This window comes from Schistocerca serialis, chromosome 11 (genome assembly GCF_023864345.2).
Source record: "Schistocerca serialis cubense isolate TAMUIC-IGC-003099 chromosome 11, iqSchSeri2.2, whole genome shotgun sequence".
Classification (NCBI taxonomy): Eukaryota; Metazoa; Arthropoda; class Insecta; order Orthoptera; family Acrididae; genus Schistocerca; species Schistocerca serialis.
The window spans coordinates 33,912,209-33,931,501 of NC_064648.1; the positions used below are offsets into that span (position 1 = coordinate 33,912,209).

The 19,293-nt window shown below is 39.1% G+C and overlaps 1 protein-coding gene across 1 annotated transcript in view; it reads left to right on the forward strand.

Moving 5' to 3' along the window:
- The window catches only part of LOC126427158 (ankyrin repeat and protein kinase domain-containing protein 1-like), a 73,254-nt gene extending 54,585 nt beyond the window's left edge, over window positions 1–18,669 (forward strand). Inside the window, exon 2 of the mRNA XM_050089384.1 lies at window positions 18,188–18,669. Within this exon, the coding sequence (XP_049945341.1) occupies window positions 18,188–18,669 (482 nt within the window). The remainder of the gene's footprint in view (window positions 1–18,187) is intronic.
- The last annotated feature ends 624 nt before the right edge of the window (window positions 18,670–19,293 follow it).

Here is a 19,293-nt window from a genome sequence, read left to right on the forward strand (position 1 = left end):
AGTAGCTAACCCGCACTCCTATTTTCCTATTCATTATTAAACCTATTCCTGCATTACCCCTATTTGATTTTGTATTTATAACCCTGTAATCACCTGACCAAAAGTCTTGTTCCTCCTGCCACCGAACTTCACTAATTCCCACTATATCTGACTTTAACCTATCCATTTCCCTTTTTAAATTTTCTAACCTACCTGCCTGATTAAGGGATCTGACATTCCACGCTCCGATCCGTAGAAGGCCAGTTTTCTTTCTCCTGATAACGACGTCCTCCTGAGTAGTCCCCGCCCGGAGATCCGAATGGGGGACTATTTTACCTCCGGAATATTTTACCCAAGAGGACGCCATCGTCATTTAATCATACAGTAAAGCTGCATGTGATCAATATGTGTGTTTTTTCAGTGTGTAGTGTTGCCAACTGTCGTCGTGTGTTTGTCTGTCTTTTGTGTGTGTTGTGTTGCGGTTTGATATTTTTCATTTTTTACTTGTGTGTGTGTGTGTGCGCGCGCGCGCGCGCGCGCGCGCGCGTGTGTGTGTGTGTGTGTGTGTGTGTGTGTGTGTGTGTGTGTGTGTGTGTGTGTGTGTGTGTGTGTGCGCGTGTGTGTGTGTGTGTGCGTGTGTGTGTGTATCTATTTCCTGTGTATAATCGTGTAATTCTTTTTTGAGGTGGTAATTTTTTGGGTAGTTCATTATAAAATCATTCATGTTAACTGACAAACTATTCTTGTTCAGAGTGTGTGTTCAACTATCCCTGTAAACACTCCCTCAGCAGTGCTGCCTGTACTGTGGAGACCCCTATACACCCCCACCCCCTATGTGAATAGACTCACCCATGCAGTACCTCTCTCTGCGCAGTGCGCTGGCCACCACAGGGGGTGGCCCCATCCCTGGCAGTCACCATCAGCCTCTCAGTGGCCACAGCCGGACTCCTGCCACAGCTACTCCACCCAAAACTCCCCACCACACACCCCCAGCTGATGATGCAATTGTCTCTCGCGTGCAGTGAGTTGCAGCACTGTTTAAACACTTTTTGCACATGTGGTACCACATTCTGCGGTGTTAACTAAGTGTTACAGGAAAAAATTGAATCCCTGGTTTTTTAGTTTATGAATGAAGCACAAGTTACAGATCTTGGAAAAATATATTCTTTTATTGTATTTGAGTAGTGGTATCATGAAATCATCATTTGAGTAGATATGCATAAGACAGATAGTTTCTCTGGCTTCACAGTGAACAATATGTTCTGTTCAGAATTATTGAAATGCTCTTATATGATAAATGTGGCATAGGAAGCATATACATTTCAAAAGATTCTTCGTTCATTGGTGTGCAGTTTCTGCTTTCAATAATACTTATCTATCTTACAACTCATTTCCAAAGAAAATGTCTGTCGAAGCATGGTTTTGTTGAATTACGATTCAACAAAACCTAGATCTCAAGTAAATGAGTAATTGTGGATGTAAGTGCATACAGTTTCTCAGAAATAAATGATGAACAAAGAGTAAGTGGGTAAAGGAGTAGGAGGAACAAAAAGTAAATATTCGACACAGGATTGAGGGTATGGCTTGTTTTGAATGTGTGTTCAAATATACTTTGAATTTTCTCTAACTGACATTTATCAACATTTATATATATAGTGACCATTGAAAATTTGTGTTAAATTTGTGCCCAGATATCCTGATTATCACAGGCAGTCACCTTAACCTTCAGTCTATCTGACCACACCCTGAGCCGAGACTCAGTCTTTCTCATAGACGCCCCACCACTGATTTCCATACACTAGTATGAGAGTTTCTGCCATGGGGTATGTGTGAATAGCAACAATGGGTAGAGGAGTTAGTGGGAAACCTTGGTTCATCTTAGTACAATGTGTTTGAGAATCTCTAATGGTAGTGTTTGGATATCATGGGCGAAAACATCAGCCACAATGAAAGTTGGAGAGAATTGCAGGTGTTCTCATGTGGCCTAAACGTTAATGCACCTGCATGCAATAATCAGAAAATCTGGCCAGTCTTGTTGTGGGTGTGATTGAGTGGAGATGCGTGTGGTGCAGTGTGCCTTGCCTCCGAGCAGGTGACAGAGTTTTGTAGGTGTTCTAAGTACAGTTTTCTGTTCATCATGGAGCAGTTTTTGTGAAATTCCAACCTAAAGTTTGTTGTTGTTGTTGTTGTGGTCTTCAGTCCTGAGACTGGTTTGATGCAGCTCTCCATGCTACCCTATCCTGTGCAAGTTTCTTCATCTCCCAGTACCTACTACAACCTACATCCTTCTGAATCTGCTTAGTGTATTCATCTCTTGGTCTCCCTCTACGATTTTTACCGTCCACGCTGCCCTCCAATGCTAAATTTGTGATCCCTTGATGCCTCAGAACATGTCCTACCAACCGGTCCCTTCTTCTCGTCAAGTTGTGCCACAAATTCCTCTTCTCCTCAATTCTATTCAATACCTTCTCATTAGTTATGTGATCTACCCATCTAATCTTCAGCATTCTTCTGTACAACCTAAAGTACATATTTTAAATCAATTACCAATGGTAGTAGTCACATATAGTTGGATTTATGAGAAAAAAATGTAGCTATCTGAGAGTGGATTGGTAGTTTTGCAGTATGACTGCATTGCCCACACAGTTCACTTTAAAATTAAAGACCGTGCATTTTGCATCTGAATCTTACTCATACAGACCTGTACTACCAACGGTGAGCTTATTTAACATCTTTTAAATTAATCAGTGCAGAATACAACGCGATATTGTTAATTATTGAAAGGCGAAAAATAGGACCAAAACGATCATTTTACTAAAGTTGACAATGTGGTATATCATAGACCATCCACACACCTTGATGCTTGATTACATCTATGTCAGCGATAGCATGATCCAGCAGGTTAAAAGCTCATTATACAAAGCCAGAATCGTGTAACAGTTCTTTCAAGAGGACGATAGGAAACCAAATTTCATGTCGTGGCCACCAAAATCGACTTGCCTGTACCTAGTGGAACACACATAGGATGCTCTTGGGTGCCAACTCCTTGCCAACGAACAACCGGCCCAATATGTATGGGAATTGATCCGTGCATAGTCCCAAAACCTACCAAGGTCTTGTAGAATTCATGCCACGTACAATCGTTGCTGTATTTCATAAAAAGGTAGATTGATGTGCTATTTAGCAGCTGATTATAAGGTTTTAGCTTGTGTGTGTGTGTGTGTGTGTGTGTGTGTGTGTGTGTGTTTTACCAGCGCTATTTGACAAAAGTTCTTGACCAAATGTGAACAGCATGTGCAGTAACAGAGCAACCACAGTTCTAAAATTGTAGACATTGATAGCTATGATACACAAAATACAAAATCAGACGAGTCCTAATACAATACACACAGCAGCATACAGATTGGCAAAAGGAAACAACGCAATATTATTCCCCATGCCTCTACAGATAACACGGAGCATAACACAATTTCTTGAGGTATGAACAACTGAACGCCATAATAATCAACACAATGTGACAAGCAAGGCAAGCACGTGTGATAAATAATAACACTGATGACAAAATATTGGTTCTACACAATAAACAACAAAGTAAAAGGCCATGACGCCAGCAGAACAGTTAACTAGTTAGAAATGACAGAATGTAAAGCCAGATGCAGTAAGCAACTACGAAACACATTTTTATGCATTTCCGCACACTACATGTTAATCCATAGAAAACTATGTTTTGTCCTCACCACAGCAGCAAAGAGACTGTAGACTGGTATAATCTTTTTGTAGGACAGACCGTCTGGAAATGATACTTTTGCTACAAACATTTGTGATCTCCAGCTCTGAAGGAGCAATTTAACTTTATTCGTTCAGAAGTAATTTGACAGTCACTGAAATGAATTTACTTTACTACAGTTAATATTCAGTGCTCTACCTGGAATCAAGATGGATGGAAGCTTACGTAGCACAATAGCTACCGTCATTAAAATTTGAAGTCACATATTAATGAAAATTTAATATTGAAAATTAAATGAAAGAAATCTCAAAACCTGAAGCACTAAGTGAATTAGCAATGCGACGAGCCAGTATTATAAACACGCAAATAAAATTAAAGCTGTATTTTCCACCTAAATACACTTGTGACAATCTTGCACTGTCGTAATTCTGAGATTGTTTTATATGATCTTTTGATCGTTTAGATATACTCAGAATTATTTAAACACAGTGACAGGGAAATCAGAATTCAATTTCTGAATTTAGGATAACTACTTAAAAGATACTTTTAAAAAAATTGTTGTGTTCAGTAATTAGCCATGAAGTTTATGGCCGTAATGTTAAATGCACTACGGCGAGTTGAAAAACAGTGAGCGAGAGAGAGAGAGAGGGTGATACATACGTACGTACGATAAATCCCTCCCCCCGAAAATTTCTCTCCTTCGTATTTCCTCTGTGTTACCATAGGCGACGAGTCACTGATCTCATTTGTACTAAGGTTGCCGCACAAGCGAGGTGCCTATTTGCTTCCATCGCCCTGAGTGGAATGTGTTCAGTTCTAACAAATGTTTGCCAAAATACAGTATTCTACAGTACTTGTCCCCTGCGCAGAAAACTGCACGTAGGTCGTGAATCCGTAATCTTGAGGCTGTAAGAAACTCTTAGCGAAATTGATATTATGTGAATAACTAAATTTTCCGGTATTTTTGTTTATATGGGACGCCACTCATTTTTTATTAGTACAACACCACAAACTGCACAGTTACATTCCATTTTAAGAGTCATAAATAATTTCCGTTCTCCAACAAAATAATGAGCTACGTATTTCCATAATTACTATAACACTGTTCTCAGCTATATGTATAAATGACCAGAAATTGCTGACAACGTCTTAACTCTGATCTTACAGCCTAACCACTTCGCCCGCCAACCAAGCTAGGTGCGATCCGAAGATTACCAAAGTGCTTCGTTTCCTTTTCGTTTAGCAGTTGTTTATTATTCTGCTGGTTATTAATGCTTGTGAAATAATGGAATGAGAGCACGCTACTGAGAGATGCTTTAATTTGAAATGCAAATAAATATGCTCTTTGGTTTGCCTCATATTAATAACGGAAGATGATCATTTTAGGCGCGCAACTTCCGAACGCAACAGCCAATCGCGGAGAAGGACCACAGTTTAAGCGCTCTTTCTCACGATACCATAACCGAATAAATCATCTGTCACCGGTATCTCACACCACATTACGTCATCTTGCCACTTCTGCCTTCTCAACTGCTCTAAGAAGAGCTTCTTGTACCTGTATATGACGGCTCTAAGGCCAGAAATATTACAACACTTCTGGTTACTTAGGTTCACTAAATATTCTTGCCTCGTTTATCGTGGCTGTTGCGGTCCTGTAGTTGACGTTCACTGACCGATAATTGGTTAGGACCTTCATGTCTCCAGTAAGATGGAATTAATTTGTTACTACCACCTTTCTTGCAGTAGCCACTTTCCTTGGAGTTGCGTTGGCTCCATATACCATCTTAGATTATGTTGGATATGCTTGCTTTCCAGAAACTGAATTTCTGGAGACGACTTTACGAGACGAACGCCGCTGCCATTACAGCTTTCTCTCTATCACGCACAGTTTGACCACTCCGGAAATTTTGACATCGCCAGACATGGCACAGGTAACTAGCTAACCAGGTTACTCTGCCTGCAGCTTCTGTTTTTCGTTTCCTTCAGGACTTTCTGAGCCACTTAAGGTGGAAGTCATGCACACAACCACAGGCTGAAAACCCTAAGAGGATCCCCGTCTTTATTTGCTTTGCCGAAAGTAACATACATTTTCAAATAACCTACGAATATTACGGTCATTATAATTGTAGAAAACATTCATTATTATGCTTTTGGTTTCCTTAAACAATATCTGTTACTCCATTCACTTTCACACGACAGTTAACATACTTTAAAAAACGTCAATACCTTTATGCATTGGCCACAGTTTAATTGAAAATATTGTCATATCTGTAGGACTGTTACGTTAAATGTGTCCCCCTTATTGTTGCAGTATCATGTAAGTATTACTTCAAGGAAATATTTCTTCAGATAACGTAACTCTAATTGAATCATTAGCTACTTTTAATAACATCACAGTTTCCAACAGGATAACATACTTAGATAAAACTTACGAATGACGTAATAAATAAAAGTCTTACTGACTAATAACTTTTTGAGTTTAGTATATGTTTTTATTACAACACTCTGTCATATATCACATATAAATCATTTATCGTTTACTTACTGAAAAGTCCAATTTTCAGTTTGAAAACCTATAGACTAAATTACTATGTACTTCTGCTCTATACTTCTTTCTAAACGCAAATCATTCATAATATTGACAGATTTTCTAAAATGGCAGAGGGCAGTGGGTCTAAGAGCATCCCTTGCCCACACTTTCATTTGCTTTGAGCTTTCACTTATAGTGAATTTTTTAATAATTTTCTCAGTCTCTTTCACAACAATTTTTCACTGTTTTCCAAGTCCTTCAACACGACTCACATTATTTCTTTTATTTTTTTCAAGGCCCTTTTTCTAAAGCACTGCCACTTTTGTTACATTTTATATCTTTTCAAACTTGAAAAACTCAAATGCATGCAAGAAATACTAACTAATCTAGTTTTTATGGTTTTGCACATATTAAACATCCGTTTATTTCAGACTATATTTTATGCCTGTTAATTATTATTTTGACCTCTATGTGTGTATTTTCTCAACTCTACTATATTCCTTGTACCAAATGTCTTCATCAGTGTTAGAAATTCCAAAACGCAAGCATCAGTATGAGGAATATTTGCAATTTTCTTAAGTCCACTGTAAATAAATTTGAATTTTGTTATTTCACGATTAATTTTACTCGCTTTCTCTTGAGTCTTAACAAGATCCAAATGTTCTGTCAGATTTTCATCTTGCCCACAAATCTTATTAGATTAGATTAGATTAGATTTACTTTCATTCCAATTGATCCGTAGTGAGGAGGTCCTCCAGGATGTGGAACATGTCAGAAAAACAACAATACATGACAAATATTTAAACTAAAACAAATAAGCTAATGTACCATTCCACAGGTCCCAAGTGGAATGATCGTCATTTTTTAATGAACACTAAGAGTCATTTTACAAATACTATTGCACTGAATTTAAAATAAAAAAGTTTTATATTTATTTATAAGGTAAGAAACATGTAATACAACTACTGTAATACTTATTTACAATGAACACATTACTGCACTGAAATGGTGCAGAAGTTAGATTATACTTACACACACACACACACACACACACACACAAATTTTCAGTGAACACATTACTGCACTGAAATTGTGCAGAAGTTATGTTGTACTTATATACAAATCAGTTGGTTTTCCTCAGAAATTCATCAATGGAGTAGAAGGAGTTGGCCACCAATAAATCCTTTAGGCTTCTCTTAAACTGAATTTCATTGGTTGTTAAGCTTTTTATGGCTGCTGGCAAGTTATTGAAAATGTGTGTTCCTGAATAATGCACACCTTTTTGTACAAGACTAAGTGACTTTAAATCCTTGTGAAGATTATTCTTATTTCTAGTATTGATTCCATGAATTGAGCTGATGGTTTGAAAAAGTGATATATTTTTAATGACAAATTTCATTAAGGAATAAATATATTGGGAAGCTGTAGTTAGTATCCCTAGTTCCCTAAACAGGCTTCTGCAGGATGTTCTTGAGTTCACACCACATATAATTCTTACTGCACGTTTTTGTGCCCGGAAAACTTTAGCTTGGCTTGATGAATTACCCCAGAAAATAATCCCATATGACATTATGGAATGAAAGTAAGCATAGTATGCCAGCTTTTTCATTTTTATATCCCCTATGTCTGACAAAATTCGCATTGCAAACAGAGATTTGTTAAGACGCTTCAGCAGTTCTGTGGTGTGCTCCTCCCAGTTGAATTTATTATCAAGCTGTAATCCCAAGAATTTAACACCGTCCACTTCTTCTATCTTCTTGTCATCATATGTTAGACATATACTCTTGGGACACCCCTTACAAGTTCTGAACTGCATGTAGTGTGTTTTTTCAAAGTTTAGTGACAAAGAATTGGCTAGGAACCAGTGATTAATGTCTACAAATATTTTATTGGCTGATCTTTCTAAGACTACACTTGATTTGCTATTTATTGCAATGTTTGTATCATCAGCAAACAAAACAAACTTGGCATCTGGTAATGTCACTGATGAAAGGTCATTGATATACACAAGAAAAAGTAAGGGCCCCAAAATGGAACCTTGTGGGACCCCACATGTAATTAGTTCCCAGTTGGATGATGCCTGATAGCTTGATACATGTCTCTTTCCTAATAACACCCTTTGTTTCCTGCCAGAGATATAAGATTTGAACCATTTTGCAGCATTTCCTGTTACACTATAATATTCTAGTTTACTTAAAAGGATATTGTGATTTACACAGTCAAATGCCTTTGACAGATCACAAAATATACCAGTTGCCTGCAATTTTTTGTCTAATGAATTAAGTACATTTTCACTGTAAGTGTAGATAGCCTTCTCAATATCAGAACCTTTTAGAAATCCAAACTGTGACTTTGACAGTATGTTATTTGAGATAAGATGGTTATAAAGACGACTGTACATTACTTTTTCGAAAATTTTTGAGAATGCTGGCAACAGTGAAATTGGACGGAAATTTGATGCTATTTCTTTATCTCCCTTCTTAAACAGTGGCTTAACTTCAGCATATTTCAGCCATTCGGGAAATATTCCACTGATAAACGACTGGTTACACAGATAGCTTAATATGTTACTTAGCTCAGAATCACATTCTTTAATTAACTTTGTTGATATTTCATCATACCCACTAGATGTTTTTGATTTTAAAGATTTTATGATGGACATTATTTCTGTTGGGGTAGTGAGGGTCAAATTCATATTATGGAAGTTACTTGAAATGTCTGGTCTAAGGTAATCCATAGCAGCATCTACCGAACCTGACAACCCCATCTTTTCAGTAACAGTTATAAAATGTTTGTTAAAAAGTTCTGCAACACTATACACATCTGTCACCAATGCATCATTTACTCTTAATGCTATTTGTTCTTCAGTTCCTTCTGTCATTTTGTTCTACAGTCGCTGTTTCTTCTCATTTAGAGTAATTTCCTTACGAGGGGGAAAGTCTAAACTAGTCATCACTACTGCTCTCAGCTGCATCGTTCCCTAGATATAACTGTTTTATTTTCCTTTGCTCGACATGCTGCTAGAAATTCTTCAGTTCATCGATAAATTTCTTTGTCATCTTCATCCTCTTCTAACAAGTTCCTCTTAGAATCTTACATGTAATCTTCCTCTTCATCCTGCGTTGATAGTGTATCTCCCTGATTTTCGGTGATTTCAGGAAAAATACTGTCAGTGTCACGAGATTTTATTTCATTGGGTACACATCCTATAACGTTCGTGTTACCTTCATGACCGATGACTTTCCTCCCACACTGAATAAACACCAAAACCAAAATGAGTTTTGATTACAATTATATCGGGATAAGCTTCATTTTTCTCTTCGACAGTTACCTTCTTTTGCTAGTCTTCTCTACTTACTCTTCTCATTTTGAGAATGGGATTATCTCATCAAAATCTATTTGCACAATTTCACATTAATTGGTATGCAAGGCTTCTTCCTTTCCTCCCTTTCTACTATTGGGGTAGCCTCTTATAGGTCACTATCTGTCCTATTTTGTTCAACTTTTGCATTTTCCAACCTGTCATACGTTTGACAAAGTTCCCAAAACCACGCAACATCAGCTGAGATGGCTTCTAAATAGCGATTTATTGTTACCTTCCACAAAAATATGCCCTTTCTTCGGTACTTCCAGACAATGTTCGTCTTAACCATTGTCTTTATTTCTTGTCCTGTCACACTATACCCTACTCTATTTGATCTTTTTAGTTTCACCTACCTCCACACCAATCAAGTCTGCTCTTACTCTGTATGTCTGTACCTCAGTGTCATACTGCCGTGGTTGTGGAATGTGTTTCCAACAAGATCATACTCTACATTTCTGATGCTATCTTCAAGCTGACAATACTTTTGCAGTCATCCTTTTTTGGTTCAATTTCTTTTTTCTGCACACAATGGACCCGAAATCTGAAAAGAGGTTAATTTTCCTCATCTCTGAGCCCCCAGCAATTTTTGAAGTTACCTCTATCAGGATTACCAAAACTTCAATAACGATGTCCTCTCATCATAGTTATTTGGTGCCCATTGGAGCTTCCTATTTCAGGTAGATTATGATTCCTGAAAGTTCTTTGGTCGCTCATTTTATGTCACCGATCCTCATATTCAGTTTTCTCCGAGAAATTGTCAACTGTTTCGTGATTGCTGCTGATGTAACATTTCTAATCATCAGCCAGTTTCTTGCATAACTCCCACAATATCTCAAATTCTAAAGGCCTATCCTTGAAATACTTTATAGTCTTTTATATCAGGTCTCACAGTAGGCCTTCATAGTATTATGCCCAAGAATGTCTGACATTTTTGCGATGACATTTTTGCACAGAGCAAAACTCCTTTAAAATCATCTGTATGAGCGCCAAGAACGTCATTTGAGACATGTCTAAGTTCAATCCCCATGTCTTCGCACTACCAGTCATACCATCAAATGCTAAATTAATCTTTCCCTCACCTTTCATGTCTTTTGGTACCACTCGTTCGCAATACCTTATGAAATCCGCCAGGTGCCAACCTCCCTGTTTGGTCTGAGGATTGTTTTTCTACTCTTTGCTCAATAGCTCTGTTTTTTGCACAAGCAAACGAGTACTATTCACTTCATTTTAAAACTATATGTGATATGACTCTATTTCACTACAAGTTCGTGACCAGTGAAGACGTGACTGGAAACGCTCCAGACAGCTGTAAGATAACAACAGTACTGTCATTCACTATGCAGCTCGACAAACTGTATTGATGGCCTTGGGTGCCATTTCTTTTCATTGTGGGACTCTTTTGGTTGTCATCCGTGGCACCCTCACAGCATAGCGTTATTGTTTCGTCTGCTTGTCTTCGTGCTTGCCAAGTCCTACCTTGGCCAGGAAGGTCATCACGTCTCTCTCCAACTGCTTGGACGTTCGACGATCTAACGCGCCAGTCGGACAGAATTAGGTACACTATCTCTGAGCAATACATCAAACAACTTCATGAATCCATCAATCAGTGGCAAGCTGAATAACTGCTTACATAAGAACCAGAGGTGGACCAACACATTACTGAATTGCTCAGTCTGTGGAGCTCTTTCTCTTGAATCAATCATCAAATTTTTCTGAAATAGTAATAATTTGTTTGAGTGTACATGTGCTTCAGACCTACAGATTTCCATCCCATTCGGATAATTTCTTTGTTGTGTGTCTCTTTTTTTCTTAGAGTGTACATCTAAACGACAGTACCGAAAAGTGACTATAAAAGATATCCTAGCTCATACAATTAGATATGCCTTCTAATTACCTATACATGAAGTACTTTGACATGAACAGGATATATGGTTTCAGCTAACTGGGAGCATGCACATAATGATGTCTGTAGTGATGGCCATGAAATGAGAATTTCTGGTAGGTTCAAAATGATAATTTTCATGATTACATTTGTCATCAGTAAAATAAATTATTTAACAGCAGTCCTCTCACTGAACGTCACATTTTCTAACAGAACACAGGAAGCAGAATGTTAGCTTAGTATGATCTGACAACATCCTCAAGGCTGTGTTTAGTAACACAATGGTATACCACACGTAAGTACCACTGGGATTCTCGAAGTCACAGATACTGGATATCTAGCCATGGCAGTAAACATTGTGGATGACAAGAAAATACTATAGAGCAACAATTCTGTACCCAAATATCTCTACACTGCACTGGATTCCCATGGTAAAGACATACCGATCAACATAGGCTACATAAATCAGAAACTAGGTTTTATTCCATTGATTTACATGGAAACTAGCTATTAACAAGAAAGGCTGACCACAATGATAAAAGTTGGCTGGTTGAATGTAATTAATGACATGATCTTCATGAGAGAGAAATTGTACAGGATTCTATCAAGTCCACATCAGCAATGCCCATAATGACATTTAACATACTACTGTTTAAACTGAGTGAGGAAAACAGCAATTGACATGCAAAACGAAATGAGTCTCATTCTTCAACTGAATTAGACTGATTACGTTTATGTTGAATCATTATTTTAAGGAAAAGAAAGGTTGAAAACACACATTCTTTATGAATAAAGAACTTTTAGTTATAATTCAAAGTGAAAGATTTAAAGTAACTGTTTAGGTAAATTTTCGTACTAAATAAGAAATTATTGTTCTTGTGCTGATCTGATACAGATTTTAAATTGTCTTTACACATGTGCAGGTTCAGCACATCTGACTGGTCTCCACTAATACCATATCATTTGAATGCATCTTCATTGACTTAATATTGTTTGTTTTATTCATATCTTTTCATTGCGTTTAATTCAGTTCAATATCATTATTGTTTATATGACATACAATTTCTCAAATTATCTTCATAATAATGGAATGATATGTTCACATTAGCTTAATCTTGCTGCTGGCTATTATCGAATCAAATATTTTTCTAAACTTTTACACAAGTGAAAAGAAAAAAAATATAATTTTATGTAAAACAATTGTTTCCAGAGTCATAAAGTTAAAAAACTGGAAGTATAATAATTGTTCTTTCCTGTTTCCACTTCAGCATTATACAGCCCTCTCTACCACCAATGCACCCACATTCCTTTTACTTTCCACTGGCACATCATTCCATTCCACTGTTCTCTGTTTAACCTCGCAACTGCACTTAGCTGTCTAACCCTCTCTCCACCACATCTCTTTATCCCCTCAAAAGCAGCACTTTACCACCCCACACCCCTACCTTGATATCCCCCTACCGGCCTCAGCCTCCTCCTTGCCACCACCACCCAGACTGCTTCTTTCTTCATGTGTTGTGGCTCAGGGCCTGGCCTTGGCAGCCAGAGACAGCGGTCATATATGCGTAAGTTATGTTTTTCCCACAACAGATTTACAGTATCGAGTTCCCCCCACTCTTAACAGCCAGTTACCCAGACGTGCAGATGGATCCATATGAATGCCACCGCAATTCACAACATAGGCTTCTGATACCTCGGCCTTCCTCAGCATGTGCTGGTCTGGAGCAAGGGTGGGGGCCCTTATTGCATTGCAAGCGATTCTGAGACACCAAATACTAATTAAGGGGATAGACCACAAAATACACAATGATGATGTGAGCACATGATAGACTAAATGACTTGTACAATGTCACAGATGAAAATCTGTTTGCAGCTGATTATCAGTACAGTGGAACTAGCCATGGAAACTATTGCATGTGTCTACATGTGAACAACGTTTCTTGTTCCATATGAGTGCGCAATTTCACAGTTCAGAGTCTCACTCAGACTTACAGGATTAGTTCGTGACTTCCAACTCTGTCAGTGCTTTATGTACTTTAAAACCAAATATTGTTGACGTTAGTATTCCAAGCTGTTGCCAACTGTACAGTTGTTGAAAATATGCATTAGCTAGCTCACCGTTCTGAAGAAAGACCAAGATAAGACTCACATTATTCTCTGAATATGAAATCCGATTTAGTAAATGAATTGTATGACCTATTAGTCCATTAGTTTATTTTTTGGACTCATTTCCAGTTGAAAAAGTGACATCAGTATCTGCATGAGCATATAATATTTATAGAAAGAGAAACTGAGTGTTTGCTTGCTGGATATTTGATGTATCAGTGTAACATCTCCCTTGACAGTATAACAAAAGGGTTTTTCTTCTTAAATGCTCTTGGTGTGTAAGGAATTTGTTTCATTTTACTCCTCATGACATGTAGCACACATTTTGTGGGAGTGGATTACAGGTATTGTCTGTTTGGCATGTTATCGTTAGGTTGCTGGGTGATACTGGAAAGTTGCCATTTCTCAGTACTTACATCAGTGGCATGCAGTCTGCCATGTATTTAGTAGGCCCAGACTGGCTTATAGTAATACGTCTAACAGTACTGTACACAAGTATATGAAATAATAATTTACTCTTTAAAAGGTTTTTCTGATATGTCAGACACATAGGAGGCATAAGAATCTAGTTAAAAGGTCCTGTATGTGTGTGTGTGTGTGTGTGTGTGTGTGTGTGTGTGTGCGCGCGCACACTCGCATGTGCACACTCTTGCACTGGTGTGACCTTGCATGTATGACTGAGTTATTTACTAATGCATATAAAAACCATATTTGTTTGAGTGTGAGTGGGGGTAATGGGGAGGCAGATGGTGTGAAGTAGTAATTTTCTCTATTAGGACAGAGTCACGAATAACTGGGCCGAAATTTTTGGGTTTCATGTGAGAAAATTTTCTTTGCATACCTAGAGATATGGTCAGTTTCGTGAATATCCTTCATATGTTCATGTTCTACATCTACATCTACATCTACATTGATACTCCGCAAGCCACCCAACGGTGTGTGGCGGAGGGCACTTTATGTGCCACTGTCATTACCTCCCTTTCCTGTTCCAGTCGCGTATCGTTCGCGGGAAGAACGACTGTCTGAAAACCTCCGTGCGCGCTCTAATCTCTCTAATTTTACATTCGTGATCTCCTCGGGAGGTATAAGTAGGGGGAAGCAATATATTCGATACCTCATCCAGAAACTCAGCCTCTCGAAACCTGGCGAGCAAGCTACACCGCGATGCAGAGCGCCTCTCTTGCAGAGTCTGCCACTTGAGTTTATTAAACATCTCCGTAACGCTATCACGGTTACCAAATAACCCTGTGACGAAACGCGCCGCTCTTCTTTGGATCTTCTCTATCTCCTCCGTCAGACCGATCTGGTACGGATCCCACACTGATGAGCAATACTCAAGTATAGGTCGAACGAGTGTTTTGTAAGCCACCTCCTTTGTTGATGGACTACATTTTCTAAGCACTCTCCCAATGAATCTCAACCTGGTACCCGCCTTACCAACAATTAATTTTATATGATCATTCCACTTCAAATCGTTCCGCAAGCATACTCCCAGATATTTTACAGAAGTAACTGCTACCAGTGTTTGTTCCGCTATCATATAATCATACAATAAAGGATCCTTCTTTCTACGTATTCGCAATACATTACATTTGTCTATGTTAAGGGTCAATTGCCACTCCCTGCACCAAGTGCCTATCCGCTGCAGATCTTCCTGCATTTCACTACAATTTTCTAATGCTGCAACTTCTCTGTATACTACAGCATCATAAGGGATTACCATGCACAGAGAGATATTGATAGGTGTATCAAATGAATATTTCAGTGGGGTCAAGTACTGGATAACTATAGCTTCTTGAGGTGTAAGCAACCCACTGTCTGAAATGAGCTATGGAGAATATGACAACTGAATTATTTGACCTGTCAGGATAGCCAAGGGCACTAATGCACTGTTAGAGTAGGCGCACTGACCCCACATGAAATCCGCCTGGCGGATTAACGACGAGGGCTGGTGTGCCGGCCAGCCTGGATGTGATTTTTAGGCGGTTTTCCACATCCCAATAGGTGAATACTGGGCTGGTCCACACGTCCCACCTCAGTTACACGACTCACAGACATGTGCAGAATGTTCGCAATATTCCATGGCTTACACTAGATGCAGACAGCTGAGGTACACTAATTCCATCCAAGGGGGTAAGAGTTGGCGACAGGAAGGGCATATGGCCATCCTCTGACACTAACATGGCCAAATCCATAGTAACAAGGTCGATCCACCATTGAAGTGGGACAAAGGCCCAAAGCAAATGATGATGATAACTGTATTATTTATATGAGAGGAAATGGGTAGTGGATGGAGACTTTAATGAGGAGATACTGCCTTGTGGCTAGACACTATAAACTGACTTTCAGAGTGTTCCCTATCATAGGGGGGAGGTTTTCACCCTGCTATATGGATATGTATTTAGAACAGCTCACAATTTCGCTTCTATGATAGTTTCCTTCATTTGGTTTCTCTATTTATACTAAAGTATAAGAATCGTGATGGTTTGTGCTGGTGAAAGGGTACAGTACCGCCCGACATTGAGAAGAGGTACAATATTCTTCGTTATTCTTGTCAGAACAACATATTTTTTGTAATAATAACTCAATTTCACTTAATACACCGAAGCCGGATACCAGTGTAAGAAAGAAGGACAATTTATTTATTTAATTGATCACATGTGCACTCCCACAAAGTAAATCCCTACATCAAAGTTGGTGAGATCTGTGAAATGAATGAATGTATGGTCGTCTGCTAACCACAAGTAGTGAATGTGTAATATATGATCATCTTAGAGACGGTCCTTTGGTCACCTTTGGTGGAACCAAAGAGATGAAATTTACCTGAGCTTTGAGCACCTGAAATGTGGATGACCAATACGGTAGCATGGTGCATCCCACCTCGGCGGATGTGCGAGATAACCTGAAGAACAGCCATGTTTCAGCACTCTGGCGCTGGATCTTATGTTGGTAAGACCTGTCTTAGGTGTGCTCCGTAAAGACAAAAGAGTGGAGGGAATGGTATGCATGTGAAATACTTCAGAGTAGTTTGGAATAATTATTTCACTATTTCAGGAACTTTTGGGGGGAGAATTAAATGACAGGCAGGTAATATTAAGGGGAACGTATTAATCTTCGTAAGTGACCAACGGTCACAATGAAACCACGTGTAGCAATAAGTTGAAATGCTTGTGAATGCTAGTACTAAGTTGAAATACTTCCGAGTGCTAAAGTTAAGCTGAATTACTGGCGTGTGTACTATAAGTTGGAATATTTACGAAATGGCGTGTGCAGGACTTGAAATTAGAGACGAGCACTACTACGTGGTGGGTACTGTGTGTGTCTCAATCAGTGTATGAGACAAAGAATAAAGATAAGTACCTGTCCAAGGTATCAGTTGATGACTCGCGTGTGTGACGAATGTGATCTTAATATTACTTTGCGTGTTATGTTTCCGTGTGACGCTAGATTCAAACTCTAATACTCCGAGAGAGGTGAGTCAGCAGTCTATCCAGTAACGCCACTTGGCTAGCATTGCACAGGAAGACATGCATATATCCTCCAGAGTTCGTGGTAGGAAACATGAATATGATCTAAATATTACCTTTGCGTGTTATGTTTCCGTGTAACGATAGATTCAAACTCTAATAGTCTGAGAGAGAAGCAAGGTGAGTCAAGTGTCTATCCAGCAACGCCACTTGTCTTGCATTGCACAGGAAGACGTGCATATATCGCCCAGAGTTCGTAGTAGGAAAGAAAAGTTACGAAGTGGGGCAGTGCCGTGTGAAACTAGGATGAATACTAATTGAAGTGGGAAAGCTGAAAGTGAAGTGATTCTAACGCTGTGACTATTCTTTGTGATGTACTCTATGTTGTCAGTGTGATGTATTTCATGTAATTTAAGTATGTGTGGTTTGCATGGGAGAGTAGCAAGATAGGTTCAGAGGCAATGGGTTATGCATGTTTCTTTTTGTACCGCTAGGTCTGGAGTAAATATTCGTGATGATGGGTGTGAGAGTCGAAGTGTGAGATATAGCAGAAGATCCATCATCCTATCCAGAAAGTGCACTGTAGCGTTAAATAATTACGAGACCATAAGAATCACCAATGAAAAGCCATGCCCACTGGTCGGAGTTTCTCATGTGTAATTCTTGTATAAAATGTAATGGTTTGTTTAGGTTATCTTTAAATCATAATACGAGTAGAATTTATTGGAATAAAAATGACAGTGAAAAGAAAAAGATTGGTGGTCTTGTTCTTCGAATGGTGTGTAGTCATGATATCCAGAATTTATAATGTGTGCGCCATTCATATTCAGTGCGATGGCCACGTGTTGATCAAAGCCGTTGGGTGAGAAAGAAAATGTGGTGTTGCCAGGGCGTAGTGAACAATCAGAGTTGTGCAAATTACTAATAGTCAGATGTGCGTTATCCGTTTCCATTGTGCAATATTCATCAGGAGAATAATTTGTAGCTTAATTGTGGGTACTAGAGCTCATAATCAGTCATTGATGTTACTCAATAAATAAGAACAAATCCACTCGCTTGACAGACCACTCATCTTGCAGGCCTGACTGCTTGATGCCACGGTATGAGCAAGGCATATGGTTGCCTCTCACAGTAGCCTTCCTGGAGACGAGGAAAAACAAAAGGTTGCTCCAGGCAGCTGAGGAGGGGGCACTGCAGGAGATGCAGGTACTGCTTGCAGCAGGGGCAGACGCTGAAGCGAAGGACACAGTGTGCATCAGTGGCCTGCACAGGGCAGCAAGGGAGAGACCCATAGAGCCAGTGAGGTGTCTAGTGGATGCTCGAGCAGTAGTTGATTCTAGGACCAACTTACAGAATACACCTCTGCACTTGGCAGCATGGAAAGAGCAAGCAGCTGTGGTCCGGCTACTGGCGGCATTGTCTGCTGACCCCAATGCTAGGAATCAGTGGGGGATGACACCACTGCACAGGGCAGCACTCGATGGCCATGTGGGGGCGACAGCAGCACTGCTGGCTGTGGGAGCCAGCCCAGAGGCCAGGGATGACATTGGTGCCACCCCTCGTCATCTCGCCAGGAAAGAGAACCACCAGGATATCGTAGAGTTGTTAACTTGAAGCTTTCATTCTAAGTACTATATGTGGAATAAAACAAGTAAAGCTCCACTACTTAATTTGCCATTATTTTTAAAACATAGAATACAAAAAAATAATCCTGTCATGAACCATTTATACATATAATTGCACTAGTAGCACCTCAGCAAATGCAACAATGGGAGACACCTGTAAACTACTCTATGTAACTGTGCCTTGGAGGAAACAGCATGAAAAATTTTTCTTGAGCATTATTTACAACACTTAACAACAAAACTGAAAAATACTCACCAATAAACACCAGTTCTGTGTCACAATCTCGAGTTTTTACCAGTATATTAAATGTTCAAACCACTTACGGTAATGCAGCCAAGTGCCGTCTATGACAACCGCTGATACTTCAACATGCAAATACACAATCATTTTCAAGTCACACATGGCAAAACATTAGTAGTTGTCAAATATCCCACATGACTGCATCTCCTTCAGTTGTTAGCAGACCTCTACATTATTTGACTATGGAGAAGTACTTGACAGGAGCATATATGATTCTTTGTTAGGCTAGTGTAAACTACGCCATAGCAACACTACTATCATATAAGCTGTATACTTAACTAAGCCACCACATATTTTGCAAACGAAATGTGT